The sequence below is a fragment of the Euprymna scolopes genome, chromosome 8, assembly GCF_053919585.1.
Source record: "Euprymna scolopes isolate OS-2025 chromosome 8, ASM5391958v1, whole genome shotgun sequence".
Taxonomy (NCBI): Eukaryota; Metazoa; Mollusca; class Cephalopoda; order Sepiida; family Sepiolidae; genus Euprymna; species Euprymna scolopes.
In genome coordinates, this window is record NC_136489.1 from 56,601,881 (window position 1) to 56,623,290 (window position 21,410).

Sequence of the window (21,410 nt, forward strand, 5' to 3'; positions counted from 1 at the left end):
CCTGTGGAATTTCCACGGGTCCTGCTAATAATAATAATAATAATTATTATTAAAATAGAATAATTATAAGTTACCCCTCCCATTCCCCCAATAAAAAAAGTAATGGCATCAATTGATACCACAATAAATACTCGAGGAGAAAGCACTATCCAGACTTCTACTGGATGAGTGCTAAGAGGACTTGGATCTTAGGGAAGCTTATTGCCACCTAAATTCCAGTGAAAACCAGTGGTCGCTACCAATGAGAAATCAGTGGTTAAGCAGCTGTTGTGATAACGCAAATTAATTTGCAAATGTTATAAAGAGGTGGTCAGTACTAGAAATCTGGAGAGACTTTTTCTCGATCAGACTCCAGGGGACACAACGCCATCTTAGAAGAAGAAGATTTATCCCCACCCTGACAAAGTTATTGCGTAGGGAAATAGATACATGCACGGACACGTTCACTTTTATAGATATGTAGATAAAGTTGCGATTTAATCAAAACCGAAACCAAAGCTTATGAGAAATATATATATATATACTAGCAAAAGTACCCGTCGTTGACTGGGTTCAAAAACAGCCTACAGAAAATGGACTCTGATTTATGAAAGTATGATAGTTTATGAAAAGGAAGGGTTGTAAAGAGATAGCTTCGAATTTGGGGGTATCAAAACCAAAGCAAAATATGATGAAAGTAAAAATAAAATAGATAAACCCCATAATTTATTATACCATACCTGTTCACATTGAAACACTTATCACAATATTCTGTGGATCTATATTAAAAAACCTTAAAAAACTATAAATGCCAATTTGAATAAGCACCAATTAATGTAATGAGATTATGTTTGATGGCTAATGGGAGAAGAGGTGTGTTTTACAATTCACAGAGATCAAAAAAAGTAGTAAAACATTCTAATACATATAACAAATAAATGTTATCAAAGGCAAGTTATTCTTCTACCTATCTGGAAAAGTTTTTAATGGTTTTACTTACTTTAAAACGTTTATTCAGTTCGAAAAACATAGTGTCAAGCGTTACATGATCACAATATATGTCACAATAACATATCTTGGGTGGGTTTCTAACAATATATTGTATATTAGTTTATTTTTAAGTCATTATCAAAACTTTAAATATTTAGGTGGCAATTTGCAGCAATTTTCTTGTTCACACCTAACACTTGACATAATGTTTTTCAAATCGAATAAACGTTTTAAAGTGAGTAAAGCTACTAAAATTTTTTCCAGATAGGTTATCTTGTCTTTGATAATATTTATTTGTTATATATTTGAATTTTTGGCCATTTTTTCCAATGTCTGTGGATTGTAAAACATACCCAGAGAAGGTTTATTGACAAGTATTTTTTGACATTAGGTTTGAAGAGGATTATGTTGCTTAAATGGAACAAAAGACTTTCTGGGTCATGCGAGCAAAACTCGGATGCCTTAAATTTATAAAACTATATTTGATCTGAAATGGAGCACATACATCAAATCTGTGGCCAAGATTGCTGTGAAAATAGTTGGGTCATTGTACGGCTCCAGTAGGTATCTCACTGCAGATTCAATTCTCTATCTGTATAAGAGCCAAATACGTCCTAAAATGGAGTACTGTTGTCACATCTGGCAGGAGCTGCTCAATACGCTTTATCTTACCTTGATAGAGTTCCAAACTGGCTTCAAAACCTAGTAGACGATGCCCTTTTCTCTTCTCTGCAACTTCTTTCCCACAGAAGAGATGTTGCAAGCCTGTCTCTGTTCTATCGATGGCAAGTGCTTGGCTGAGCTCCATGGTCCCCCTTCTCCAAACTTTAACCAAAAACACTCGACTAGCTACAACCACTACAATTTTCCCCACTCTTTATCTGTGCCTAATTCTTGTTGGAAATTTTTGTACCAACAGTTATGTAACTCCATGCATATTTTTGTATTCTGTTTTCATTCTGATTCATACATTTTATTTGCTGTATTTTATACTTTATTGAATTTGATTTTATACCCGTTGATATCATACAAAACTACCATTCATTTTGAATTTTTGAATAAAAACAAATGCTAGTGTTGCGGGACTATAGGTGCCATTGTTAGTCCCACAGGCTCCAAAAAATATAAATGAAAATAAAGTGTAAAATGGAGTTGAACAATCAAGCAAAGATGACCTAGGCGGAGAATAAATTTAATACAAAATTTATTTTCTCAGAATCGATATTAAGTGAAAAGAGAAGACAAGAAAGTTTCTTCTTAATTGAGTCTCTTCCTGCAACTGAGGTAATAAAATGAAATGAAGTAGAAAAGTAAAAGTACTCGATTAGAAATAACCAGTCCTTTCTTTTAGGAATAATTAACCAACATAAAAGTTCATCGCTTACTTTAGCAGGGAGATAGAAAAGGGGAAAAGTCCATTTCCGTGAAAAATGGATTATCGGTTGCACACATGTTAATGTCCTGTGGACGGAGTCGATGACGATGTCTACAGCGTGCTGGTTGGGGGTCGACTGATTGGTTTGGGTGCAAAATGCACTTTTTGCATATTTCCAACCAGTTCCATGAACACTGTCTGAAAAAATATTTTTTTGAAATTTGTTTTCTTTGTAATCCAATTGGATGAAAAAAAATATCTTTGTGACGTAAGATGCCCCCAAAGACATCCATATGAAAAGACAGAGTTTAGTTTATATGGCCACTAAATTTGTGTGGGTGTAAAAAGGCGATGTACACGCAGCTGAAACAAACTTTAAACAGTCGCGCATGCGACTGGGTTTTACAGTTACTGTTTGAGTAGAACTCGCTGTGACTACAGCGAAGCTACGATGCCAGCTCCTTTGAACTGACATCACAGAATGGAGGGCATAAATCTTTCTTTTTGAATCCTACTGACTAGGAGAGTGGACACATGTTTTATTATCTACTGTGGTCAAAGATTCCTGAGCCTTTCTTTCTGGAAAAACCTATCAAAAAGAAAAAACGGGTCGAGATGGGGCAAATACTTCCTTACAACTTTTATACAGGGTGACCCCCCCCAAAAAAAAAACAGACCCCAACTATAATTAGGCCCCGTTTCTTAGTGTTTTGTCCGAATGAAATGAAACTTTGGTCATAACTAGTTTATTATATTCAAAATATCACATCAAAACACTAGGGTCTTTGGCCTTTTTTTCTCCGTTGACTGTAAAATGCTCAGAAAAACAATTGAATGTCCTCTGTTTTTTTGGGGTCATCCTGTATAAGTGACTGCAGTATGTGCGCTTTTTGAGGGAAAGGAATTCATTTGAAAGCTTTTAAACTGACAGTAAAAAAAAGGGGGGGGGGGCAATGACTGTATGGTACGGACTTGAGTACATTCCATTCAATTTATTGAATTTATTGTATGCGTTATGTTGGAAGTACTCGTTCTTAATTATCAATTTAATTGTAGTCGTTCGTTGAAGTGACGTTTATAATTTATAAACAAGTTTGTTTTATGAAGGACTGCTGTATTGTGCAACCTCTGTAAATAAAATCTTTTCTTCGTTGTAAGCAAGGGGCAAGGCCTCTTTCGACTTTATTCATTTACCCCCCCCCCCTTTATTTATTTATTTTTATTTTTTGCGGGCTATCATTTCTTGTCGAATTTATCTGAAAACAGATAAATTTCCGACATTCTAAATGCAGATTCCTTGAGCAAAGCTTCTTTTCTAGAACTGCCCGCATATTTCCCAGCCGATTACAATATAGTAGGTTTCAAGTCCAATGTAAAGAAGTATGGATGTTCGGGTTTGTTTTACTGTACACATAGACTAGAAAAAGTTGTCACAAAACAAATATATAACAAATAAATGTTATCAAAGGCAAGATAAGTTACCTTTCTACCTAACTTGATATGTTTTAGTGTTTATATTTAATGTAACATGTTTATTCAGCTCGAAAAACATAGTGTTTACTGATGTATTGGAAAATTTAAAATGGCGCTCGCCTCACTCTCTCGGAGACGGTAAGTTTGGGAAAAGGAGTTATAAATTAAAAAAAGTCAAAATACTGTTAAAAACTCGCCGAATATATGTCGGCATATGTCACGGTATCATATATTGAGCTAGTTTCTAACAGTATTTTGTCTGTTTTTTTATTTATAACTCATTTTCCCAAACTTACCGCCTCAAAGAGAGAGTCGGCCAGCTGCCATTTTAAATTTTCCAATACATTGGTAAAGACTGTTTTTCGAGCTGAATAAACATGTTACATTAAATATAAACACTAAGAACATATCCAGTTAGTTAGAAAAGTAACTTATCTTGCCTTTGATAACATTTATTTGTTATATATTTATTTTGTGACAACTTTTTCGAATCTATGTGTACAGTAATACAAACCCGGATGTTCTTTTGAAAAACGAGTGCAGCCAGAAGTGCTTTAGACTACTGCAGATGACAATTACTCTTCGTTTCTTACTTTAAACATTTGCTTAAAGTAAAGATCAGATGCGATTGGAAGAGGTTGCCTAGAGTGGAATTTGACAAGAGGTGGGTGCACAGCACTAGTTTGTGCATCCGTCGAGGAGCCAAGTTTCAATACGTGTTCCCTCCTTAGGCATGGCATGGGCGGTGCTGGGTCCTACGGAACCCATCCCGCCTAGGTTAGCATTATAAGTTCAGTAAAGTAACTCTTGACTGGTGGTACAAATGAGATCCTGTTCCGGATTTTATTTTTTGGTATTAGAGAACCTCTGAGTCTGCCCAACCCCCCTGCTCCTCATCTTTATTTTCTGATGCCCCCGATCATCCCCCTACTCAGAGGTCACCTTCCTACCCCCTCCATCCGTTGCTTTATTTTCTCCCACCTCCATTAAGGCCACTTCCCCAAACCCCATTAGGGATGCTCTGCTTGTTTTCGGTTCCCCGGAAAACAGTGGGGGATCTAGCCACATAGAATAGTACAGGGGGGGTCTTACTAACAACACATTAGTAGATTTTCCTTATTTTTGAAATGAACATTTTCATTAGTTTTTTCCCACTCCACGAACATTTTATGCCAATTAATTCAAGAACTCTTTCTAATGAAATCGAACTTTATTTTCTCACGCATACACACACACACAAAAAAAAAAAAAAAAAAAAAAAAAAAATGCACACACAACATACAGAAATGAATATACAAATTGTACATAGTTAAATTTTACATTGAACGCTGGGGTTATTAGTTAGATTAGGATCCACAGAGTGATTGAGGTATTTTGGTAAATGTTGCCAGTCAAGAGTAAGACTTCAAAGTCTCATCTGTTACATAGTCAAAAAGACCCTGTACCCTCCCCCTCCCAATTTCTTGTAGGGCCTTGTGCCTAATTTTGTTGAATTGAATTTTTTGTACGTTTTTTATGTTCAATTTTTTCTTTCTCAATAAAATATATAAACAAGATCAAAGTGTAGTATCTGTTCTCTCAGTTACTAAACTTTCCGCCACCGGGCTTTCGGGCTAGGTTAAGGTGTTTTCATACTAACCTTGGTTAGCAAGGACCGACCCCCTCCTTTGGGGAGTCAGGACCTAAAGGACCGACTCCACATTTGTGGGAGCTTGGACCCGGAAACCGATCCCCTTTTTTGGGAGACTGGAATCTCGGGACCAGCACCACTAGCTGGTAGTTGAGACCTGCTTTTGTAGTTTTTTTTGCATGCGTTTTTTCTTCGTTCCGGTCTCTTCCCTCTAGAGACAGGGGATGGTCTAATTCCTCCACACTTAATTGCCTGAGCAGCACTCTGACCTGCCAGGCCCAAACTTTGTCTATCTTCGCTGCTCTCCCAGTGGATCGAGCAGACAGGGTTCTCTTTCTCGCTTCCGTTGGGGTAAGTTAGTGGGTAGGGTGACGTGGGGTAGGGCGGGTGCTTCGTTTCTGCTCCCCTCTGTGGGCAGGGATGCCTATCCCCTCTCTCTCTTAATTGCGACGCGGCACTCTGACCCGCTAGCACCCACTGCGTCTTTCTTCTCTGCTCTCCCCCCTCGCGGGGGGATCTGAGCTGCTAACCCGACATCCCCGTGAGGGGAAGTCAAAAACTCTAATTTCTTCAAAGTCCGCTCCTCCCCCTCCATTCCCCTGGGTTTTCTTTTCCCCCACTACACTTTGGTCCGCGCCAGCGGCCAGTGCAACCGCCACGATGCCAGGCAGGAGGGGTACGTCACCCCAAATGCGCAGCATCTCAACTGCGAACGACTCCCTATGTGAGGGAGCTGATGCATCTCCCGGCGAGACGGCGCCAGGAAACAAGGTAGGGCCCCGGCGCGCGGCGACCTTGGAAGAAAGCGGGAGGGTAGGGCCGCAGCCCGCGGCGACCCCCCGAAAAGCACCTGCAACCGCTCCCCACGAGGGCAACCCAGCGGAAAAAGCTGCCGTTAAGTCACTAGCTGGGGAAAGTGCAGAACTCAGCCAACCAGCTGCACCCCAGGACGGCAGAACCAAGGGAGGAAGACCGGGGAACCCATCCCCCGCTCCCCCTAAGGGCGACTCCCCAACAGAAAAGGAGGAAAACAGCACCGCGGACCAAACCGAGGCGCTGGATGAAGATGTAATAGCCTCCATCTGCTCACTATTCGGCGGGGAAGACAGTGATTGGCCCCCCAACACTCCCCAAGAGGACCAAATACGGAAAAGGGGTGATTCTCCGGCCAGTGGTAACAAAAGCAAGCTGGAAGGAGAGACACCCTTGACAGTACCCACCAAGGCTCCAGCTGGGAACACGACACCAGAAGGGGAGACACCTCCATCCCCCAAGGGGACAGCCACCCAGAAAGAAAGAAAATAAGAAAGGGGAGCGGCCCGGAGAGCAAACCAAGCCAGGACGAAACAACGCCAAAGACACAATGGCCTACTTTGCCTGGTAACGGCCCAGTTCCGAAGCCAAAAATGCCCATAACAGGAGAGAGCCCCACAACACCAGCTACGCCCCCCAACCCGAGTCCAGCTGACACCCACCAGGATGGAGGACCGGCATGGGGCCCCAAAGAGCAGCAAGGGAAGTTGACGCCCGAAGACTACAGAGCACTCTTCGACTCCACTTACAAGGAGTATACCCAGGGGAACAACATCCAACCCCTCCCGGGTCAAGTGGAAGTTCTGGAGAAAAGAGTGCTCTCGCTGATAACTTCAGACACCAAGACAAGGGGTCTGACGGGTGTCAACAAGGACACCATGATGAACGTGTTGCTGGAGCAGAACATTCCCGCCAACTACATCTGTAGAAGGAGTTACGCACAGTGGGATGTTCTGCTCCCCACCTCCGAAGACGCAGTCAGGCTGTCCAGGACCTGCCATCAGAGCAGGAACATAAAGCTCCAACCCATCTATATGAACAAGAGGAGAGCAAATGTTTCTGCTCTAAACGTCCCCTGCTATATGGAGGCCAAACAACTGGGGGCTATCCTAAGCCAGTATGGAGACGTAGAGGAAGTCACCCCGGTCCGCGGATTAAGAAACATCATGACTGGGGACTACAAAGTCCAGATGGTCCTGGACAAGGCTGGATTCTACGCCATCCCAGCCACACTCAAGTTCGGAGAGTGGACACTCTCCCTTATAGTGGAAGGGAGGAGGCCTCATTGCTGGCTGTGCACACAACAAGGGCATATGGCGAAGGACTGTCCAAAGAGGAATGGAGGGAAGAAGCCGACAAAAGCGGCGGGAACAAGCGTGACAACAAATCAAGCCGCTGCTCCCGCGCCGGCCGCAAATCCTCCAGAGGCACCGACAGGCTGGGTGACGGTCGTAAAGAAAGGCAAGATCAACAAACAGCCATCCTTGCAGACGGTCACCCAACACCAAGAACAACCGAAGAGCGAGACGGAGAAAATGGACACACGGACACCCTCCTCCTCAAACAAGAGGAAACTACCAGAATCTGAGGAGGAGGCCGCGTTAGAGGCAGAGGAAGAGACAACAACAGTCTCTATGGCCCTGAGCGCAACAGAGATCAGGAGGGCCAGGAGGAAGAAAAGCCGCAAGACACGCGCAAACCCTCCTACCCCCACTAAGACTGAGGAGGACTCCCTCGCAACAACAACACAGGATGAGCCCCCTGTGATCCCAACACCCCAGCAACCCGAACAACCTTCCCCCTCTCCTATAAAGGCCCCAAGAAACTCTTCCCGCCCCTCATCCCGTGACAGGAGCCAAAAAGAAGAAAACGAGCAGGCTACCCCCTCCCCAAGCGCTCAGCCTCCCCATCAACCAAAAGAGGTCCCCTCCCCCACTCCCAAAGTCCGCACTGAACGGACCAAAAAGCTCCCCTTCCTGCCAGGAAGCAGGATTTGTGAAACAGACCCTCTCCAACCGGCTCCGGACCTTAAAGGACAACAGAAGGTCCGGTACAATAAACTTAAAAACTTTGAAAAAGTCGGTGGAGACCTAGTAACAGACCCCACTAAATTCAAGGACGCTCCCTTGTTGACCACTTTCGTTAGGGTCGACAAGGACGCTAGGACTGGAGGAATGTGGGCAATGATTAAGGCAGCGAAGAATGCGATCCCAGGCCAGCAGCTGGTGGATAGGGACCATCCTTCACTGACCAACATTTTCTTTAAATGTGAGGGTAGAATCCCCATGTATGTACACCCATCGCTATACAGGGCACTCAAACTAACCTTCCCCCTGGACGTGGGGGGCGTGGCCAAGGATGGATCACCTTCATCGGATTTACTTACCGGCAGCCTTGGCCAGGCCTGCCATGTCCTCACTGCCCAGGATTTCAGACCCGTCTGTGACAGTGCTTGAGGTAAGTGATCATGTCTTTGAACTTGGCTACATTGAATGTGAGGGGCATCAGGTGTCGAAGCAAGGCCTCGCGCGTTGTGAGAGACTTGGTGTCCCTCAAGGTAGATATTGCCGCTATCCAGGAGACCCACTTTGTTTGTGACGCGGATTGTCAGGTGCTGGTAAACGATTACGATGTCTACTCAGCATATGGCAATACCTATAGTCGTGGAATCTCCTTGCTAGTGAGTCGCACCCTGTCAGCGTCGGTGAATGTTGTTCACGCAGGCGAGGACGGGCGGGCGCTTGTTGTTGATGTTGCTGTTAATTGTAGTGTTTTTCGGATTGTTGCTGTTTATGCTCCCAATGCTGCTGTAGAGAGGGCAACCTTTTTTCGACGGTTGGAGGGCTTCTTAGTGGATCCGGAACGGTTAGTTTTAATGGGGGATTGGAATGCAATCCTTGATCCCAAAATAGATAAGGTCGGGGGGACTAGCGGGTCGGCGTGGTGTGACAGCAGTCTGTCTGACCTGATGGCCTCGTGCGATCTCGTCGACAGATTTCGTCTGGATCATCCGGGGCGGGAGATGTGGACGTGGCATCCTGTAGTGCCTTCCCATCCAAGCACTTACTTGGATCGGATGTTAGTTAGAAGAGGCGATGTAGACTTCCTATCTTGCCCCACGTTCCACTTGCTAGGACACTCGGACCATAAACTTGTTATGGCCCGTTTGAGCTTAAGCGCTAGGCCTAAACTGGCCGGATACTGGAAGTTCAACAGCACCTTGTTGGAGCTGGAGGACTACCGGTTGAAGGTCACTGAGCTAATTCAGCGGGCTTTAGTGGGGGCGGTTACAGGGAGTAAGTGGTGGGTTAGTCTCAAGGCCAAAATTAGGCGCTTCTCTGTCCAGTATAGCCAACGCCTCGCGATAGATAAGGCTAAGGCAAAGAAGCGTTTAGAGGATAAGCTGACCCGGGCGGTGGAGGGGGGGGACCCCCTAGAGTTAGCACTAGCTAAACAAGATCTCAACCGCTTGGCTAGCGAGCGGTATGAAGGTCAAGTAGTTAGGGCTAGGTTAAACAAAGTTTCTAACGAGGCTGTGAATGTTGACGCTGTTGAGCGTAAGGCTGCTTTAAGGCGCGGTTCGGATGGGTACATTCGTAAAGTACATAACCTGGAAGGACAGCCCTTAGTATCGACTCGGGAGATCTGCGAGGGGTTTCGGGAGCATCTATCGGTGCGCTTCACCCAACTACCCGGACTCAGGGTTGATGAGTTTGGCAGCTATTTGGCTGACTCGCCTCGCCTCACGGCGGCTCGGGCGGCTAGCTGTGATGGTCTTATTACTGAACATGAGGTCATTACTGCGTTGAAGCAGGTCGGCTATAACAAATCCCCGGGGCTTGATGGTTTACCCTACGAGTTTTACTTGAGGCTGTCGCCCATGTTGGTCCCTATTCTGAAGGATATGTTCAACCATTGGTTTGCCCAGGGTTCCATCCCTGGACAGGTGACCAAGGGTGTGATCACATTGCTGAGGAAAGGTCAACGGCATGGTGGGAGGGAAAACTTTGATGATTTTAGGCCCTTGACTCTGCTAAACACAGAGTTAAAGATTTTGGCAAAGATTCTTGTGAATCGCTTGCAGGTTGTCATCACTGACTTGATCGAACCGGACCAGACTTATGCTGTGAAGGGGAGATCGATTCAAGACAATTTGCACTTGATACGCTCGATCATAGAGGGGACAGAAGACGACGCCGAAGCCGCGCTGATCAGTTTGGATCAGTCCAAGGCATTCGATAGGGTCGACCATCGGTTCCTAGGATCTGTGCTAGAGGCCGCCGGATTTAATCCGGACTTCCGCAAGTGGATCTTTGTTCTGTATGACAGGCCGAGGGTAGCAGTGCAGATCAACGGTAAGCTGTCGGAGTCATTCGCTGTCTCTCGGTCGGTGCGACAGGGTTGTCCGCTGTCGCCTCTGTTGTATGTCCTGGCGTTGGAACCCCTCCTTCGCAAGTTAAGGGACGAGGCGGCTACACCAGTCCTGCGCGGAATAGCTCTCCCTGGAGGCACACGAGCCAGGGTTTCCGCGTTCGCCGATGACGTCACCGTATTCGTGTCTTGCCTCACGGACGTTCAAGCGGTGGTCGAGGCGCTCGCTCGATACGAAGAAGTAACAGGGGCCATCTTCAACCGTAGCAAGTCTGTTGGCCTGCGGTTGGGGGCCTGGACCGGGGTAAACTCGCTTCCAGGTATTTTCAGCTGGACCGATGGACCGGTCCGCATTCTCGGTGTCTGGTTTGGACCGGGACTTCAGCTGGAAAAGAATTGGTCGGAAGTACAGTCTAAGGTCAAATCGTCAGTAAAGACTTGGATTGGAAGGAAATTGTCCTTGAAGGGTCGGGCGGAGGCGTGTGCTACATACGTCTTTCCACTCATCCTTTACCGTTTGTCTGTACTTCCTCTCCCTGCAGAACGACTAACCCGCTTACAAGGGCGCCTCGATTCACTTTTGTGGAACGAGGGTAAGCATTATGTCTGCAGAGAGGTCTGTGTTCAAAGTCCGAGCGAGGGAGGCCTGGGTCAGCCCAGTCTCTTGTGTCATAGAAACGCTGAGAGATTGGCTTTCCTGGGTCGTTCGCTTGAAGGAGACGCTCCTTGGGTCCCTGTGGTTGAGAACTCGTTTCCCAATCTCAAACCCAACCCTTCGGTAGAAGGTCGTCGTAGACCGAAGGGGGAGTCCAAGTTCTTCTCCGAATGCCGAACCGCTCTTAGAGCTTTGCCGGGGACCAATGTCCTCGATCAGCCAAGGAAGAAACTGTATCGGGATTTAGTGGAGGGGACCGCGAAGGATCCACTTTGTAGGCGGATGGGATGGTCGATGGAGGTTGTCCGTTCTCAATGGTGTTGGGCGCCGGGACGGGAGGTTCTGAATAACTCGGAATTCTCCCTGACTTGGCGACTGGTCCGAAATGCGCTGCCCCTCTTCGACGTACTTTTCCGGTATAAAGAACATACCAGTCGCTTCTGTCCGTGCTGTGACGAACGCGAGCCCGAAACAATCGAGCACGCGTTTTTTAGTTGCAGCCGGATACAGCCCCTATTAAGGTACGTCGAGGGGGTAACAGCTCGCATCGATGCCGAGTGTCTGCTCGATCTCGACGTAGGAACTTTTGTGTACAACATGGAGCCGCCGTTCCCCAGGGAGGAAAGTTTGGTTTTCCTGGCGATCCTAGCAGTAGCGCGCATGACCATTTGGATCGCGCGCCTCATGTTGGTCCACGAAGGGACATCTGTTCCTGATCGGGATCTGATCGTTTACTTTAAACATTTGCTTAAAGTAAAGATCAGATGCGATTGGAAGAGGTTGCCTAGAGTGGAATTTGACAAGAGGTGGGTGCACAGCACTAGTTTGTGCATCCGTCGAGGAGCCAAGTTTCAATACGTGTTCCCTCCTTAGGCATGGCATGGGCGGTGCTGGGTCCTACGGAACCCATCCCGCCTAGGTTAGCATTATAAGTTCAGTAAAGTAACTCTTGACTGGTGGTACAAATGAGATCCTGTTCCTGATTTTATTTTTTGGTATTAGAGAACCTCTGAGTCTGCCCAACCCCCCTGCTCCTCATCTTTATTCTCTGATGCCCCCGGTCATCCCCCTACTCAGAGGTCACCTTCCTACCTCCTCCATCCGTTGCTTTATTTTCTCCCACCTCCATTAAGGCCACTTCCCCAAACCCCATTAGGGATGCTCTGCTTGTTTTCGGTTCCCCGGAAAACAGTGGGGGATCTAGCCACATAGAATAGTTCAGGGGGGTCTTACTAACAACACATTAGTAGTTTTTTCCTTATTTTTGAAATGAACATTTTCATTAGTTTTTTCCCACTCCACGAACATTTTATGCCAATTAATTCAAGAACTCTTTCTAATGAAATCGAACTTTATTTTCTCACACATACACACAAAAAAAAAAAAAAAATGTACCACACAACATACAGAAATGAATATACAAGTTGTACATAGTTAAATTTTACATTGAACGCTGGGGTTATTAGTTAGATTAGGATCCACAGAGTGATTGAGGTATTTTGGTAAATGTTGCCAGTCAAGAGTAAGACTTCAAAGTCTCATCTGTTACATAGTCAAAAAGACCCTGTACCCTCCCCCTCCCAATTTCTTGTAGGGCCTTGTGCCTAATTTTGTTGAATTGAATTTTTTGTACGTTTTTTATGTTCAATTTTTTCTTTCTCAATAAAATATATAAACAAGATCAAAGTGTAGTATCTGTTCTTCAGATGCTGCACTTCCATTTCTGTTTCTCTTTCGGTGGAGGAGCAGTCCTTCATGACTGAGACAATTTTTTATTTTTGTACCTTTTCTCCACGTTAAAAAACGACCCTTGTGTCTAACTCTGTCTCGTGGGGAGGCATAGTAAATAGGTACTCTTCGTTTAAAGTTTCGTATTTTCATCAACTGTAAATGAAAAAATTCTATTTTTACAAAAAATCAAATGTTTATATTAAAACTTTCAATAAAGCTTTTTTTATTATTATTGAATAATTGTTATAAAATAATGTTTATTAATTATTTTTCATATTTTATTTTGAAACTAAAGCTTAGTTTCGTATTTGTCTTGCGCGCTTTAAAATGAATTTTCAACGTTAGAAGTTTTCATGTTCTACTCATTTTTATGTGTGTGTATTGCGTTTAAGTGGATGAAGTTTTATTGCTTACTCGACAAATTTATGAATATTTTAAAATAAAATAAAATGGATCCGGACGATATATTTGATTATCAACCCCTAAAACGACAAAAAAAGTCCGTTTCTGCGGGAAGGTTTTCACCAATCGTGAATATTATTCCGAACGAAGGACGAATATCTGATGATTTAAAAAGTGCACCTTCGCTTTCTCACTGGGAAGAAACACCAACTGTAAAAGTGGAAGCAACCTCACAAACCTCAAATATTTCGTCGACAGAAAAGAATGACTCGCTGACTTATTGTCCCATTTGTCAGATTTCCTCTGACATTTTCTTCCTCAACGCACGAAACATTAAAAAATGGTCCGATCACCTTTCAACATGTTTGGATAAGTTTCCGAAAAAAATACTGAAAGGTTTGTTTGGGTTTATAAATTTAAAAACTCCCATTTTGCCATGTCAGAGTGTTCAGGTACTTGTGCAGTTTAAGGACCGTGCTGGCTTTGCGCGCAGGTGTCATCTGCAGAATGAAACGAGTTTATTTTTTCAATATAAATAAACAAACAAAAAATTGAGTTATCAATTTATTTTTGTTTGCTTATTTAAAGGAAAATAAAAAAACAACAAAAAAAAAACTAGGTTTTTATTACAATTCCCAGAGGTACGAAAGATTTTTTTCTTGTTCTTCGATAACGTTCAATGTTACTTGTTTTTCGAACGGAATAAACATTTTATACTAAATAAAAACGCTAAGAACTTCCCCAATTATATAGAAAAGTAACTTATCTTGTCTTTGATAACCTTTATTTGTTATATTTTTGGCAACTATTCGTATCTCTGGGGATTGTAATAAAACCCCCGAATATTACATTTAAGAATTCCGCAAATAAGCAGTTTTACTAAATATGTACGGTTACTACCGCACAGTGCCGAAATGCAGAGAGTGCCGACTGCCGCGCCGCGGCCGCGCTATTTTTTTAAATCATATTTCCACATTTAATTGAAGTTTTAAAGTGCCGGTGCGCCTTCATGCAGCCATTATTTTTACGTAATGAAATGAATTGAATTTTACGAGTTGATTTTTTTTTTTTTTTTTTTTTCTCAATTTTTGGTATTATTATACAAACACCGTGACAGCGTTAGGGTTAGGGTTAATTCGCTGTCACGGTGTTTGTATAAATTTACCCAATTTTTAAACTTTAGAAATCTATCAATTTTTCTATTATTGGTTAAATTTTTACGATATTTTCAGGGTCAATATGAAATTTTATGCTCTTTCCAATAAACCGAATATATTTTAGACAAGCGTTTTTTTTTTTTTTAAATTCACCCCTCCCCATTTTGAAATGTCTATTAAAATTTTAATAATTAATTTACTCACCAAAGTTTTATATCACAAATTGAAAATAAAAAATCAATAAATAATATATTGGGTACTGGTCGCGGTAAGAGTTCCCTGCCGAACACCCTCAAAAAACAATGACTTCTCCCCACGCAGGCGCAAAGGACATGTTTTAGTTGCCATAGTAACAAAGCGATCCTTAATTTTTATCCACATTGTTTTACTGTTTATGAATATTGAAATAAAATACATTACTACACATTTATTAATAATATCTCACTTTTATCGACTTTTTTAAAACCTTTTTTACTTTTTAATAGCATTTTCGGGTTTGTATTCCTGTACACATAGATTCGAGAAAGTTGTAAAAAAACAAATATATAAGAGATAAATGTTATCAAAGGCAAGATAATTTACTTTTCTGCCAAACTGGATATATTTTTTGTTTTTATTCAATGTAACATATTTATTCAGCTCGAAAAACATAGTCTTTACCGATGTTGGAAAATTCAAGATGGCGTCTTCTCACACCCTCTTTAACACCGTAAGTATGGAAAAAGGTGTTATAAATAAAAAACTATACAAAATACTATTAAAAACCCGCCGAATATATGTCAACCTATGTCACGGTAACATATATTGAGCGAGTTTTTAACAGTATTTTATCCGGTTTTTTATTTATAACATCTTTTCCCACTTACCGTGTTAAAGAGAGAATAAGACGCCATCTTGAATGTTCCAATACATCGGTAAACACTGTATGGGTTTCGAGCTGAATAAATATGTTACATTGAATAAAAACACGAAAAATATATCCAGTTTGGTAGAAAAGTAAATTATCTTGCCTTTGATAACATTTATTTGTTATATATTTGTTTTTTGACAACTTTTTCGAATCTGTGTAGTGTACAGTAATACAAACCCATAAACTAAAAAGAAAAGTAACTAAACAATTTTTTTATAATCTTTATAAAGTAAAAAAAAAGTTTTAAAAAAGTCGATAAAAGTGATTAAAAGTGAGATATTATTAATAAATGTGTAGTAATGTATTTTATTTCAATATTCATAAACAGTAAAACAATGTCGATAAAAATTAAGGATCGTTTTGTTACTATGGCAACTAAAACATGTCCTTTGCGTCTGCGTGGGGAGAAGTCATTGTTTTTTGAGGGTGTTCGGCAGGGAACTCTTACCGCGACCAGTACCATATATTGTAAATTAAAACAAAAAAAGGTGCTAGTGCAGAGAGTGATCCGCTAGGTGTATCAGAATTTTTGTAGGAATTTTTGACACCCCTAACACGAAACTGCGAATAAAATATAAAAAACTCGTAATTTCTCTTTTAAAAGTGGGTTGTTTATTTTCGGGTTTGTATTACTGTACACATAGATTCGAAAAAGTTGTCAAATATATAACAAATAAATGTTATCAAAGGCAAGATAAATTACTTTTCTACCTAACTGGATATATTTTTCGTTTTTTTATTCAATGTAACATGTTTATTCAGCTCGAAAAACAGTGTTTACCGATGTATTGGAAGATTCAAAATGGCGCCCGACTTTCTCTTTAACACGGTAAGTTTGGGAAAAGGTGTTATAAATAATAAACTAGACAAAATACTATTAAAAAACACCGAATATATGTCAACCTATGTCACGGTAGCATATATTGAGCAAGTTTCTAACAGTATTTTGTCTAGTTTTATATTTATAGCACCTTTTCCCAAACTTACCGTGTTAAAGAGAGTCGGGTGACATCTTCAATTTTCCAATACATCGGTAAACACAGTATGTTTTTCGAGCTGAATAAACATGTTACATTAAATAAAAACACCGAAAACATATCCAGTTAGGTAGAAAAGTAACTTATCTTGCTTTTGATAAGATTTATTTGTTATATATTTGTTTTTTGACAACTTTTTCTAATCTGTGTACAGTAATACAAACCCATTTTTTAAAAAACTAATGAATTTTACGAACTCAATATTTTTCAATTTTTAAACTTTATAAATCTATCAATTTTTCTATTGATTCTATTTTTACGATATTTTCATGGTCAATGTGAAATTTTATGCTCTTTCCAATAAACCGAATATAATATTTTAGACGAACGTTTTTTTTTTTTAATTCACGCCCCCCCCATTTTCAAGTGTCTATTAAAAAGTAAATAATTAATTTACTCACCGAAGTTTTATATATCACAAATTGAAGAGAAAAGGTCAATAAATAATATATTCAAATTTAAAACAAGTGTTTTTTAGAAATTTACCTGTAAACTTCGAAGTTTAAAACCTTTTTTTTTTAAACCACGTTGTTTGTTTTTTCTTTTGTTTTTTTGTTTTTTTAATGAAACCTTGATCCTTACTCCTTTAATTGAAAAAAACTTAGGGCTTGAATTACATTTTTCGAGTAGTTATAAGCTTGGAAAGACAGTTGGTCGAATAATTCACGCCTCCCATTTTGAAATGTTTATTAAAAAGTAAGGTTCTTGATTAGCTTGGCGACCTTATGCACAGATATTTGTATGTTGCATAGCGTGTTGTCTGTTATAGGAAGAAATACGGGGAGTTGATGGCCTTCGTTGCAAAGGGTAGAATTAACTGCAAAGTTCATGGCAAATAGTTTGGCCTTGTCTGATGCTGACGAGATGACCTCAGGTCCATTGATGATGGTTGGGATAGAACGCACGCTTCTGTTTAGGATCCTGTTTGCTATTTGCCAAAACTGGTGGGAACCAAGCCGCTGCTCAGCTACTTTGGATTAAACTGACTGGGCATATAGCTCTCTTGCATTTTTTATTACTTTTTTACAGTGGTTGCTGGCAGTCCTGAAAGCAGCTTTAGTCTCAGTACATCTATTACATTGGTAGCTATGGAAAGTGATTTCTGTGCATGATGGCAGCAGTACATTCTGGGGAGAACCATGGCTGGCTGTTAGGTTGTTGTAATTTTTTAGATGGTATGAATTGGTCTATGCCTACAATTAACCATTCGGTCAGGTCTGATACTATAGAGAACACATCCTTTTTAAACATGGAATGCAGAGGTAGATCAGATATGAATGTACGGAATCTATCCCAGTCAGCCATAGAGTATCTATATACAGTACGATGGAGAGGTACGTCTGAAGACTTATTACATTTCATTTTTATCTTAACTGATACAAGGGAGTGGTTGGAGGATACCAGGCGAGATAGAACGGAACATGAACATAGCTCAGGGGAAGTTGTGAGAGAAAGGTCTAGAAGGCTTGCATACTGACCGGTAGTATCGGGCACACGGGTGGGTTCGTGAACAATCTGAGTGAGATCATAGGCAATGGCAAAATTATGACAGAATCTCTCCTCATCATCTGTCTTATTTGAGTGGGTCAGCCATTCTACATTATGGATTTGAAGTCACCGCAAATGTGAATGTTAGATGAAGGATGAGCAGACAGTATGTGGTCAATTTTCTCAGATATACTGTTAAAGATGGTAACTTTGCTGTTGTGAGGGTGATAGAAGGCAAATATAAATGCGGTCGTGTAAGCAAATGCAACCCGGAAGCACATATAAGGTAAATTAGGGTCTTCTCTCGAGATATCCCTACCACACGGAAAGCCATCTTTAATGTAGGCACATATTCCATGCCCATGGCGGTCTTGGGGGTCAGATTTAGATGTTATTTCGAGTATCCTTTAATTATGAACTCATCTAGGGAAGTGGTCAGCCCTATGCCAGTTCACTTAGAAAGAATATGTCCGGTTTCATCTCCTGTAATTGGGTTTCAACCTCTGGAAGGTTGGAACATAGACTCCTGATGACATGGTAGTAAGGGTCTATGTTGGAAGATGGGGTTCTAGGTTTATTTATTTATTTATTTATTTATTTTTTTTTTTTAGATATTTCATGTTGAGGTTTTGGGATTTGTGGAACAGGTCGACAGACTTGGTTAGAGCAGGACAGAGAGGGAAAGTAAGAGAGAAAAAGACAGGAAATTTTTTTTTTTTCTTTCTTCGAACAGCTAGACTTTGGAATTCCCTTTCTGCTGCCTACTTCTCTGGCTGTACTGATATGTAACATAAACAAATATCTTGTTAATCTTTCCTAGACATGGCCCCAAATAGTAAGCCCTTACGTCTTAGTGGCGATATACTTTGTAAAGGGTGAACATGAGTAAATAAATAAGGTGATTACTTCCGTAAAGAACTAATTACTACGTGCCCCAGAGTGGTACAAACAACCTCAACCTCCCTATGTTAAGAACAGCTTTCGGAATACCCCCTAACCTCGAAAGCCGTTCTTAACATAGGGAGCTTGGGGGGGGGGGTTCATACTACTCTGGGGCACGTGGTAATTAGTTATTTACGGAAGTAATCATTATTTAGTTTTATTTATTTACTCATGTTCACCCCTTACAAAGCATATCGCCACCTGGACGTAAGGGGCTACTATTTGGGTCCATGTCTAGGAAAGATTAACAAAATATTTGGTAAATTTTTACGTGCCCTAGCGTATTATAAACACCCCAATTTCCCTATGTTAAGAACGACTTTCGGAATAAACATCCCCAACCGCGAAAGCCGTTCTTAACATCAGGAGGTTGGAAGGGTGTTTAAATTACGCTGGGGCAGGTCGTAAAAAAATACCTAAACTTTTTTTTTTATTTATTTCATGCTTCGGTCATAATTTAAAATACTGATTTCTCCCTCTGATTTTAACAACAGGTGCCTGAAAACAAATGGCGTCTCCATTTTCGGTGATAAACTGTAGAAGTACTGATGTATGACTAAAAATTATGTACGATCAATGTATGTATAACTAGCAGTGTCAGATGTCGCCATTAAAAATGAGTGATAAAAATTTGAATAATTAGACTGTTTCGACGCTTATAACTCCTTGAAAAATGTAATTTAAACCCTAATTTTTTGCAATAAAAGAAGCAAAGACCAAATTTTAAAATAAAAGGTTTAATAGAAAAATATGCAATATTTTTTTTTAATCTGTAAAAGATTTCAAGAAAATCCACAAATTTTAACTTACTTTGAGTATAAAAATGTATATAAATTCCAAAAAATCACTTGCCCATAAAAAAATAATCAATGGGTGCTTCCATTCTTCATTGTTAAGAATTTATCCATATTATATTTTATATTCCATGTACTTTTTAAATAAAAGAATTTTTTAAGCAAGGATTAAAAAATATTGCGATTTTAAATTGTCATATGAGAGGTTCACAAACGGAATTGTTTCTCTTTCTTCCAGTTGAGAAATACGAAGGCTGAAAACTGCCATAATTAATTATTTCAAAAACGTAAAAACAACACATTAGATCAAATATATTTCATGGTAATAACTACATAAACAAACATTTGAAGTGTTGATATGTCTTATCTCCCCTTTGAATTTCTGACGTGTTTGCTGTAGTTTTTTTTTTTTTTTTTTTTTTACATGGGGGTCACCACTTATCAAGGCCCTAAGGCCACTCAGGAATAAGGGTTATTGCGTGTACAGTAATCAATGTAGTCAATAATGTTAGTCAATTATATGTCACCGTATTTGAAAAATGATACAAATTTCATTCTCAGTTGAATAATTAAGTTTACTTTAAAAAAAAAAAACCCGCCCACAAATTTTCCATTTTTTTTTTTATTCTCTTACAGAATTTCATGAGTTTTTGATTTAAAAAATTTTATTTCTTTATGCAATGAAATTTTTTTTTTTTTTTTTTTTTTTTTTTTCAAAAATCTAAAAAAAAACATTGAATGAAATAGAAAAAATTGATGTAGGTGTTCAATTTTTACAGGACAATATTTTCAAAATATGAGGTTTAACTTAAAAAAAAAAAAAAAAAAAAATCAACATGTTTTTTGTTTTTTTTAAAAAAGGTTTTAAACTTTTGACTTTACAGGTAAATTTGCACATGACTATTCTTTTGTTTCTGTTTTAAATTAGATTATTTTATTTATTGATCTTTTATCTTCAATTTGTGATATATAAACCTTAGGTGAGAAAATTATTTTCTTTTTAATAGACATTTCAAAATGGGGAGGGGGGGGTGAATTAAAAAAAAAAAACGTTTGTCTAGAATATTATATTCGGTTTATTGGAAAGAGCATAAAATTTCACTTTAAACCTGAAAATATTTTAAAAATTGAACCAATAGAAAAATTTTGATAGATTTTTAAATTGAAAAAAATTTAACTCGTAAAATAGATTTCATTACGAAGAAAAAATGGTTGCATGAGTCCGCGCATGCACTTTGTAAACAATTTTTTTTTTTTTTTAAATAAAAAAATAATATTTCTATTATTTTTTATAAAAACACTTTAATAGTTTATTTTGGAAGTATATTCCATAAAGAAATTAAATAACCCACTTTAAAAAAAAAAAGAAATTACGAATTTTGTATATTTTATACGCAGTTTTGTGTTAAGGGTGTCAAAAAATTCCCAAAAAATTCTGACACACCTAATGTACAACTAATTGCCACTGCTGATTAAAGCATTTTTGACAGGAGATCGATTGGGTCCGTCAGCGTAAAATATAAAACAATCTTGGGCGGACATACATGAATGCTACCCCTCTAGCGAAATACGCATTGGCTCTGATTTTGTACGTTGTCTGACTTAGGGAACCGTTATTATTTTTACAAGGAAAAAATTTTGCATATGTGACCTAGTTTTTTTA

The 21,410-nt window shown here is 40.1% G+C and overlaps 1 protein-coding gene across 1 annotated transcript in view; it reads left to right on the plus strand.

The window, feature by feature from the left end:
• The first annotated feature begins 13,293 nt into the window (after nt 1-13,293).
• LOC145283580 (uncharacterized) overlaps nt 13,294-21,410 on the plus strand; it is a 95,231-nt gene continuing 87,114 nt past the window's right edge. The window contains exon 1 of the mRNA XM_080132500.1: nt 13,294-13,815. Coding sequence (XP_079988626.1) covers nt 13,467-13,815 — 349 coding nt within the window. The 5' untranslated portion in view covers nt 13,294-13,466. The remainder of the gene's footprint in view (nt 13,816-21,410) is intronic.